This window comes from Mirounga angustirostris, unplaced genomic scaffold (genome assembly GCF_029215605.1).
Source record: "Mirounga angustirostris isolate CCGP_5_RB_7025 unplaced genomic scaffold, mMirAng1.0.hap1 SCAF_5, whole genome shotgun sequence".
Classification (NCBI taxonomy): domain Eukaryota; kingdom Metazoa; phylum Chordata; class Mammalia; order Carnivora; family Phocidae; genus Mirounga; species Mirounga angustirostris.
The window spans coordinates 123,061,843-123,072,518 of NW_026991713.1; the positions used below are offsets into that span (position 1 = coordinate 123,061,843).

General features: G+C 45.5%; 1 protein-coding gene across 1 annotated transcript in view; it reads right to left on the reverse strand.

Moving 5' to 3' along the window:
- The window catches only part of SLC39A12 (solute carrier family 39 member 12), a 71,746-nt gene extending 62,426 nt beyond the window's left edge, over positions 1-9,320 (reverse strand). Inside the window, exons 1-2 of the mRNA XM_045874326.2 lie at positions 7,965-9,320; positions 6,710-7,053 (exon numbers count right to left, since the gene is read on the reverse strand). Coding sequence (XP_045730282.1) covers positions 6,710-6,970 — 261 coding nt within the window. The 5' untranslated portion in view covers positions 6,971-7,053; positions 7,965-9,320. The remainder of the gene's footprint in view (positions 1-6,709; positions 7,054-7,964) is intronic.
- Between the last annotated feature and the right edge of the window lie 1,356 nt (positions 9,321-10,676).

A 10,676-nucleotide genomic window follows, 5' to 3' on the forward strand; every position in this document is an offset into this window, starting at 1 on the left:
ATTCTAAAATTGCTTGCTCTCCATGTTTATTTTCTCTCTTCCCTTGAGAACAAGTGGTCCATTAGGATCAAGTTTTGTCTGTGCGCAGTTCTATCCTTGGCATCGAGCACAATGCCTAGCACTTCTGAGGCGTGAAATGGAATGAATGAACGCCATCTGCCTTGCCTTTACCCTACCTAAGATAATTGCTAAAAATACCTCCACGATGCTTTCTTTGTTTCACACCCACGGCCCCGACGCCTGGCTCGGCTCATCTGGGAAGTTTACGTGGCAGAAGGTGTTTTGGGTAACGTGATGGGACAATGAGAAAAAAGATACACACAGGGTTGTGGAACGGAAGCTCTTCTGACAAGACAGGAGCTGCCTTGCTTCAAAGACAGTGAGGTGCTCCTAAGAATTCTCCTAGGATCCCAGAAGCAGCCCACTGCACAGCCTCAGCCTCAGAGTGAAGGCATGGAGGGATGCCTGTCCCGAGCCCCCCAAAGGGATTTTTTTCCCACTGCGGGACAATTTACTAGAATATCTTTTAATCTATTCTCTGAGGTGGAAGCTTCAGGCGTCCTAATTCCATGTGCTGTGCGTCCCACTGACTAACATCTGGGCCGTACCGTCTGAGTCAGGAAGAAACATGTCATCTGTCTCTAAAGCAAAGCATTCATCACATTCTTCACAAGCCATACAGATTCCGTTCTCTCCCCAACTCAACTGCACTGGGATAAGAACTCAGCAAACAGGCTTCCCAACAAGACCAACTCAACGTGACTATTAAGCTCCACCACCAAAACCAACCCAGCCCTTTTCTGTTTCTTGGTTAGCCCACAAGAAAAGTTCATGGGTTGGTAGCTGTTGGCAGGACTGATGCCAAGACTCAAGGAGGTGAATCAGTTGAAACAAAAGTGTAATCAAGCCATTCTTTGTAATAACATATAACCTCCTGAAACCAAACTATTGGTAATATCAGCTATCCTTTATTGGAAGCCATGTGCCCAGGACAGTGCTAAGCACCTTAGGTATTCAAGCATTCCTCAGTACATAAATCTAATTTGTGGGATGCCTGGGTGGCTCAGTCAGTTAAGCGTCTGCCTTCAGCTCAGATCATGATCCCAGGGTCCTGGGATCCAGCCCCCTATCAGGATCCCTCTAAGCGGGGAGTCTGCTTCTCCCTCTCCCTCTGCCTCTCCCCCCAGCTTGTGCTCTCTCTCTGTCAAATAAATAGATAAAATCTTCTAAAAAAACAAATCTAATTGGTTCTGGAAAAAAAGTCAGATAATGAATTTTTTGATGGTAAGAATATTATTCCATTATTTTAAATGGAAAAACAAAATGTCCTCAGCTTATTTGATAACCCACCAAATATTTCTGCGTACTGTTAAGCACTAAGAATACCAATAACCCAATTATTTAATGTATAGTGAATAATGGGTACATTTCTGTGCAGTATGCAAGGATAATGCACAGAATCCAGCATGAGTTATGTCTTCCTTCTATAAGGAAGGTATATCTATAGCATATGTGAAAACCAAGTCAAAGAAAGGGTAAGTAATGTACCTAAGGTCACAAAGCTAATAGTGCTTGCCCAATCTTAATTCCTCCTCTGCAAATGATAGGTTTTATTCTCTTATTCCTTTGTTTTGTGCCACGAAGAACGTAAGCTGTAGACCCACCGATATACTTAATGTGCAGCCCCTTCAACCAGTAATTTTCTCTCCCTCTTGTTTGATAGGAAAAGAGATCAATTAGGAGACCAAGGGATTGGGGGCACCTGGGTGGCTCAGTCGGTTGAGTGTCTGCCTTCAGCTCAGGTCATGATCCCAGGGTCCTGGGATCAAGCTCCATATCAGGTTCCTTGCTCACTGGGGAGCCTGCTTCTCCCTCTCCCTCTGCTCCTTCCCCTGCTTGTGCTCATTCTCTCTCTCAAATAAATAAAATTAAAAAAAAAAAAGGAGACCAAGGAATGGGTAAGGCTCGAATATAAATCAATGAGAACATCGTACAATGAGAAGATTGAATGAGTTCCTGCTGACAAACTGTCAAGTGCTGTTCAGGTTGTTTGAGGAGGGCTGGGTAGGTCGGAAAAAAGTGCCAGTGAGACAAGAAATGGGACTTCCACGAGGTCACCAGACCAGGCACATGTGGCCAGGGTTTGGTTGACAGCACACAGCAGAGAACGTGGCCACCCTTCATCCCATCCGAGGTGCCTGAGACCCCTCTCCATTTGTGGTTCCTTTTCAATGTACCTCACTAGGATTGGAATAGGAGGGATGTGGCCTGGAGCAGCGGAAAACAAGGTAAGAAACGTTTTGTGAAAAGCATAGAACATGGAAGGTAAATTGATTTCTGACTGAAAATGTTTAAATAGTTGCTGAGCATCTCATTTTGAAGGACGAGAGACTTCTTTCCTCTTGAATGGACAGAAGTTAGCTAAACCTTGCTTCAATTTTCTGAGGCTTGCTTGAATAAAGCTCAGTTGGGAATCAATGACCATGGGCTGAAAACTTTCTGCCTTTTAATGATATTTGACTCATAAGAAGTTACCTTTGTATGGAAGGCAGTGGCTTGAGGAAAGTCTACCGTCAGGAACATCAGAACTAACAGACATTGACAGGACAGAAAGCACTATGTGGGTGGGTGGGGGACTGGACTTTCCAATTCATCATCACTAGATTTGTTTCAGTGGCTAGAGCTTTTAGCAGTGGCTTGGGTTGTGTTTGGGAGAGGATGTCTAGCACAATTTGGCAAATACTTCCACCCCCTAGGTATCGAGATCCATCCAAGGCGTTAACTCTGGTGAAGTGATTCTTTGTTAAAGAAGAAGGGACTCATTCAGGAATAATCCATCGATTTTCCCTTTAATCTTGTCAGGTGGAGGCATAAGATTTTTTTGGGGGGGGCACAGATTCTGGATTCCTAGATCGCCTTCCCCAGCTGCCTCATTCAGTTTCATTCACCGCTAATGCTAGGAGAGCCCCAGTGACAAAAAACAGTAGGAAATCTTTCTTCTGCGTTAATAGGGCAACTGTCACCCTTGTAGATAATCTTTAAAGATTTTAGATCCAAAGATGTTTAAATTCGCTTTTGGGTTATGGACAAATCCACTGGCCTTATTCAAGTTCTTAGGTTTTTATAAGGTCTTTTTTTGGGGGGGTTTTATAATTGACTATAAGAAGGAAATTATGTTTCTTCCTTTCCCTGCCAAACCAAGAGTTGGAAGGATGTTGGCTAATGGCAGGCACTGGCTTTTTGTGGGTCTATAGCAGATTCTGTGGCATTTCCGACGGACAGAGATAAGTCTTCCTGAGATAAGAAAAACCTGTTAGATCAACAAGTTAAGATAAAGTTTGAGCTGTCCCCTGTTTATCCTGTGACAGAAATGACAAGGGGGGGTTTGAATTAAATGCAGGACCTTAAAGCAGTGGTTCTCTACCTTGAAGGTGTCTGAGAATCTTCTAGAGATCTTGGATAAAAACCCCCAAGCCCCTGGGAGAGTGAGGAGCAGGGAGTCTGGGGATGGGGCTGGAGGGGGATGCTGAGGAATATCTCATTTCTCAGCAGCACCGCCCCAGGGTCCCTGGGAAAAGGGGTTGGTCACGTCCATGATGTACAGGAAATGTGAGGGGACAGAGAGCTTGAGCTGTTGTGCCCCAGCTTGTTCACACATGGCCATGTGGTCCTCACACGCAGCTCCCTGAGGAGAGAACTAGCACTGGGGTCTTATGGATGAGGGAGCTGAGGTTCAACATGTCCTAACAACTAGAAGGTACCAGAGCAAGGATTTGGGCCCAGTGCTGGCTGACCCCAGACACTGGGTTCTTATCCCTTCACCACGTCTGGAACCCATGTAGGGTCATGGTTCCCACCATAACTGAAGTGGAATTTATTCTCTTAGAGTTACTTAATCCCTCATTAAATTCATTAAAACTCCATTCTAACCCTTCTTATTAAAAAAAGAAAAAAAGGCCAAGACTACCCATTTTCGAAGGCTAAAGCTTGAATGGATTAATTTTTAAATGCACAGTGCTTTCAGATACTGCAGATTGATTTAAACACACACACACACACACACACACACACTCATTCAGTTTTTACCTAAACCTGAAATAAAATTGGGAACACTTTTTCTCCCCACGAATTTAAAACACCCACTTCCCTCTTTTTTCCCCAGACATTTAGGGATATGAACTTACCCCCTTGCCCTCTTTTTACTACAGAATTTCCTTTAAAAAAAAAAAAAAAAAAAGAGTTTATTTACCACAGAATTTCTAACACAAACCCTGCCTCTAAATGGACAAAGTCCCTAAAAAGACATAAGAGATTTAACAATCAGCAGAAGAGCTGTGGTTTGGGCTAGAATGCAGTTGTTTGTCAAACCAATAGGACACTGTTTCTCCTTGGCTTTTTTACGAATGACAAGGAGAGATTTCGTGGGATCCTCGCTTATGGGGGACTCAGGTGAAGTGAAGCCCTCTGAGCAGGTCAAGTGGAAATTTGCCCCCCCCCCCCTTCTTTTTAACCTCAGTCTTTTCCACTGAGAAATAGCAGCAACAAGAGGGCTATTAAAGACAAGTGTTTCACTTCCTGGGAAAAGAAATAGCTCAAACAGAAGCTAAATTGGCCAAATGCTTGATAATGTCACGGAAAACAAAAAAGTGCAAAACAACCTCGCCCCCCGCCCAAAAAAAAAACAGAATAATTTTGCATGTTTACATTGGCCCTAGCTAGACTAATATTCAACCGGCCTTAATAAGGCACTTGATGTCATCAGAGGAGAACATTTCCCTGAAGCAAATTCTCAGAGGACATTAATAAGATATGACTCCGAGTTAGTTCCATGGGGAAGTCTTATGTTGCTATATATATAAATTAATGTCATTACAGATGAGTTGCCTATTATAACACATGTTTTCTCTGGGAGCCTTTGGGAATTTCACTAATTATCGAATTATTTATTGTTTGCACAGAGCAGAGAAAAAATTCTATTAGTAAGACCCTTCTGTCATGAAAAACAAAAACAAACAAAAAAAACAACCCCACAAAAAAACAAAAAACAAAACACTTGGCCAGGAAATGTTTCCTCTAGAACTAAGCATGATTGAGAAAGTCTGCCAATTTTTTTCTTTTTTCTTTTTTTTTTTTTGCTGGAGGCAGTTATTTGCTTGCTTATTTATTTATGTCTTCATTTATTTATTTATTTATTTCTGAAAAAGTCTCTGAATCAGGAAAGGGTTGGTGAATAGTGTTTTTGCTTGTTCTTGTTTGCTCTCCTCTGACAATATGGGCTCCTGCCTCTGGTAGTCCCCCCATGCCTCCCCACCCATGGAGACTTTCTGATTTTAGGTTAGATGCTGACTTTATGTTAATGTGGATTTTACATGAAAGCGGTCTGTGGATGATTTTTTATTTTTTTAAAGATTTTATTTATTTATTTGAGACAGAATGAGAGAGAGAGAGAGAGCACACGAGAGGGGGGAGGGTCAGAGGGAGAAGCAGACTCCCTGCCGAGCAGAGAGCCCGATGCGGGACTCGATCCCGGGACTCCAGGATCATGACCTGAGCCGAAGGCAGTCGCTTAACCAACTGAGCCACCCAGGCGCCCATGCGGAGGATTTTTTAAAAATTCCATCCCAGGCAAGTTAAATCTCTTCTATGGAGGGAGAAAGAAGCCGGAATGTGGTATTCGGTGAAAGCTGCCCAGGCAATGCTGAGGTGTGGACAGGGTTTGAGAGTCGCCGGGCAGACCAGGGCAAAGCTGGGAGTCGGGCCCACCAGCCACAGGCCTCATTTTAGCTCCCCCAGACCAGATGTGTCATTCTTTTTCAAAGATTTATTTATTTATTTGAGAGAGAGAGAGAGCACAAGCAGGAAGGACAGAGGGAGAGGGAGAGAGAACCTCAAGCAGATTCGCACTCAGCGCAGAGCCTGACGCGGGACTCGATCCTATGACTCTGAGATTGCAACCTGAGCTGAAACCAGGAAACGGAGGCTTAACGGAAGGTGCCACGCAGGCGCCCCTCAGATGTGTCTTTTTTTTTTTTTAAAGATTTTATTTTTATTTATTTTTATTTGAGAGAGAGAATGAGAGAGAGCATGAGAGGGAGGAGGGTCAGAGGGAGAAGCAGACTCCCTGCCAAGCAGGGAGCCCGATGCGGGACTCGATCCCGGGACTCCAGGATCATGACCTGAGCCGAAGGCAGTCGCTCAACCAACTGAGCCACCCAGGCGCCCAGATGTGTCATTTTTAAGAGGATGATTATCCAATTCATGAACGACCCACCATGCAACATACTAGAAAACACCAGGATAAAGTACTTAAAAAAAACTCAATGCTAGACAAATATCCTATCACTATCATTCTGCTCCCGAAAACAAACAGCATCTAACCAGTGATGCACAAGTGCTCCGCAACCACACACACACAAAGAACTGAAAGTTCACACTTGCAACTAGATACCTCCCCACATGCTGGAGGGTTGCAGAAAAGCGTCCCTAAACATTGCCATTTTAGTCACTGAAAATTCTCCCTGTTTGGAATTGCTCTACGGAGGACGCTGAGTGACTGGCGGTACCCTAGCGGTGGGCGTATTACACGGCACCGCCCCGCCCCCGCGGGAACTGCATTTCCAGTTTGCTTCGCTGAAGTAAAGGGCTAGAGAAGCCATCACTGTTTTTTGAACCCGCCCTGGTACCTGATCCCATATCCTATTGCACTAACCAGACTGCAGCCTCCTTGCATTCTGTTTGTCCTCCGTGGGCAGCCAGTTTTCTCCAGCAAGGTTTCGATGAGGCTTCGCGAATGGTTCAGGGGTGGGGGGTCACCAGCAGACAGAGCTCGTAGTACTTCCATCAGGTGGCCGGGGCTCCAGGTGCCGCCGCTATCCTGGGTGGAGGGTCTTTCCATCTCAGTAGCGGGAACAAGGCCGAGGACAAGGAACAACGGCACCCCCAATACTGGAAGCTTTGTCCAGAAGCCCATTTCCACCCTTCCTTTACCTCCAGTCGGTGTGCGATGGAGTTGGGTGGCTTGCTGTCGGTGTCAGCTTGTAATCAGAGGACTTTCTGCAGTAAAGGGGAAAAGGAAAGGCTTTAATTATTGTGCCTGCACCGTGTTTGAAAGGATTCATTAATGGGGTGGCTAAGCTGATTTGCAATGGCAAGCGGGTTCTGAACAGCGGGGCGTCTGTAGGTCATTTATAACCACAAACAGCAGGCAACGCTCAGGGCTGTGGACTTTGCAAACTATAGAACAGCCAAGAAGTTTGTGGGATTGCGCTCAGGGCTGTGGACTTTGCAAACTATAGAACAGCCAAGAAGTTTGTGGGGTTGCCTCTCTCTAAACTCACTAGAGGAGCAGAATTAGGAAGAAGAAGTTTCTCTGTTCATCCTGCAAGGTGGTACCAGTCTAGGACCCAGGCAGGAAATACTCTCTTTTTATCCCATCCTAAAGTAGAACTCCCAGGGCTGGGTGGTCCTCATCGCTCAAGTAAGTAGATGAAAATAAACAGAAAATACATTTCAATAAATTACCCATATCACATGGAACGAGACAGTTTTAGTTAAGGAAGGACACTAGAAGAAAACAGTCATGCCCAGAAAACACTCATTTTTTAGTTTTTTGTTTATTACCAGGACGAACTAGCAGAAAAGCCCTAGTGTTTCAAGATCACAAGAGCCATGATAAATCCACATACTCAATGGTCCCTAAAGGCATGAAGGACAACTTGAGAGCCAATCAGCTTTCTGCAAAAAAATTAATCTCTTCAACCGATTGCTCAAGGAATGCAAAATGTTAACAGCATCTCATGTCAGATCTTGGCACAGAGATGAGCTAATGGTGACTGTGGGGGTAGTAACAGAGATATTGGGATTACTTTTACAGTTAAGAAAAGAGAGAGAGAGTTTAAGATTCTTATGTTAGCATTTAAAAAATGACAGAAGATGAGACAAACGTTTCTAAATGTGGTGCTTACCGTTAGAAGAAAGATAACTGATTATTTATCTGGAGCTCCGTGGCCTTTTAAATCTCGGAGAGTATTTTGTGGTTACAAAGTCCTCTGTTTTTAAAATTCCTTGACTGTGCACTGGAAGCTGGAGAGGATTATTTCAACCCAGAGAAGTTTTCAGTTGCCATGGAGAGAGCTGCTCTGGGGGTAACAATGAAGGTGGATAAAAATGAGAACTTTCTGTCTGGCAGGTTTTCAGGAAAATCAAATAAAAGTGGCTAATGAACCTGACTTTTTATATCAATATTTACCAATGCTCTTTAAAGTCTAAGAAAATCTTAGAATTTCTTACAGTCACTTGCCTTTTAAGGGACAGATCTAGGTCAAAGGATTTCACCTTGCAGAATGGAAAGGCTTTAGTGTTAGATCAAGATTTTTTTTTTCCCTTTCCAGTTGATTCTGTAACTGTTTTAGCCATGCTCAAGCCAAAGTTTTGTTGAGAAGATAAGCTCTTTAAAGGCTTAATTATATAAGGTGCAGAGGTTTAAAAGACTTAAGGCATTCGAAAATCTGTAAAAAGAGGTCTTCAAACAAGAAGAAAAGTATTTGTTGGAGGCATAAAGTTCTTACCTGGGAAGTAAGTGAATGGAAGTGGGGAACTTGATTTAGCAAATATATTCTGGTCCCAGAGTCTGCGGTAGAAGCGATTATGTAAGGCCCTCAAGGCCCTGTGAAACCCCAACAAATTATTAGGGAAACAATGACTGAGAGAACAAAGTGCTAAATTGTGGAGGAGGTAAGAGAAGTTCAAACCCACGATTTCAAAATGGACAGAGTGCATGTACATGGCACATGGTACGTGAAAGACAAAGTGATGCTGAAGGATGCAGGGAAGGGACCGAGTTCTGAGTTCAGTTCCCGGGTTGGGGTAAGGGGGTATGGAGGGAGTGGGGCTTGGCGTGGGGGGCAGAGGAAATGAAAAGAGAAAGACGTTGGGAGAATCCGTCTTCTCTGTCACTAACGATGTGAAAACTGGGAGCAACAGCGGGAGACAACCTAAGAGAATGCTGTAACACTCATAGGAACAGGGGAGGCAAAAGCTCCCAGAAATGCCCAGCTTCTCTTCAATGACACATCACAGCACGTGGATTCACCTCAACTGTCAAGGGAAGGGACCTGGCGTGTTTCTCCTGAGCTCTCTGGTGAGCTGAGCGAGAGTCAGTGTCCAGAATCATTAGTCCAGGGGCGCCTGGGGGCTCAGTCGTTGGGCATCTGCCTTTGGCTCAGGTCATGATCCCAGAGTCCTGGGATCAAGCCCCGCATCGGGCTCCTTGCTCAGCAGGGAGCCAGCTTCTCCCTCTGCCTTCCACTCCCCCTGCTTGTGCTCTCTCTCTCTCTGATAAATCAGTAAAATCTTAAAAAAAAAAAAAAAAAAAAAAAGACTCATTAATCCAGCAGAGAGAGGAGTGAGGAGCGGGTCAGAGCTCCCCTGCTGGGGCCCCAAATCGGGTCAGAGAAGGGAGTGGGCTGGGGCAGAGGAGCATGGAGAAAGATACCTGCAGCTCAGGCTCATCGCCTGTGACCACCCCCCACCCCCGGGGGGACCACCTCTGCCTTATCTGTCTCAGGGATTGGTTGGGAGGTGTCTAAAGCAAAGTTGTCCAAAACCTACTGAGCACATTACCCAGTCCTCTGGTCACGTGCTACATTTCAGTACCTCTGCTTGGCCTTGTTTCTGGAATTAAGCCCTGGCTTCCCAGCCCTGCCCTAATTGGCAGGTTCTGAAATCTGTCCTCCCTGCCCAAGTCTTTACTGCATGACCTGTGGGGTGCAGCAGGGCCGGATCTTGATTTGCTCTAACCTGGGGCCCCAGGACAGCGGCCCTTCTGAGACCCTGGGAACCTTTCTCAATTCCTCTGTGCCGATGTCCACCCTGGAAGGCCTGTTTTCTAGTCTCCGGCTCCACGTGGCTACAGATTCCCTCCTAATAGGGCCCGAGGCCATTACCTCCTGCAGGAACTCTCAGCTGCTCCCACCACCTGCCCCAGCCTACCCACAGCCGCAGGACCCCCCCCCCAACCTGTGAACTGTCTCCCGATGTCACATGGCAAAGCCTGCTCCGTTTGCCCCCAGGACTTGCTGCACCCCACAGTCAGCCACCAGCCACGGTCCTGTCCCTGTCCTGGTGAGGCGGCCTTCAGGTGGGACAGGCAGAAGCCCGGGATGTAGGGTCCAAGTCCGGCCAAGCAGTAGAGGGCCGGCAGGAAAAAAGTAGGAGTCATAAGGGAACAGAACACTTAGCAGAACCTGGTGGCGTCACCTTCTGGGCCTGACTCTGGGTTGTAACTTTAACTGCTAGTACGCAGCCTGCCTGAAACCAACCTTTCTTAAACATGCTTGTATCTGCAAACCAAACCAACCTCTAGGGGTAATGAGTTTCAGATGTTAGCTAGCCCCCTGCACGAAGAAGGAGCTAATTTACTCCTGATTGATAGTTACAAGGCATTTAGCCCCATTTGGGACCACACTCATCTGCAGTATGTCTTGATATACAGACACTGTGCTCTCACAGGAAGATATAGTGGACGAGAAGTGGGAGAGAAGGTGGGACTGACCAGTCTTTCCTTCAGTTCCAATTCTTTGCCTTTTGGTATGGCTTGTGTTTCAAACTTCTTCTACAGGTTTTATAATGTCTTTATATGCGTACCCTGCCTTGAGCTAGAAAGAATTTAAAGGGGC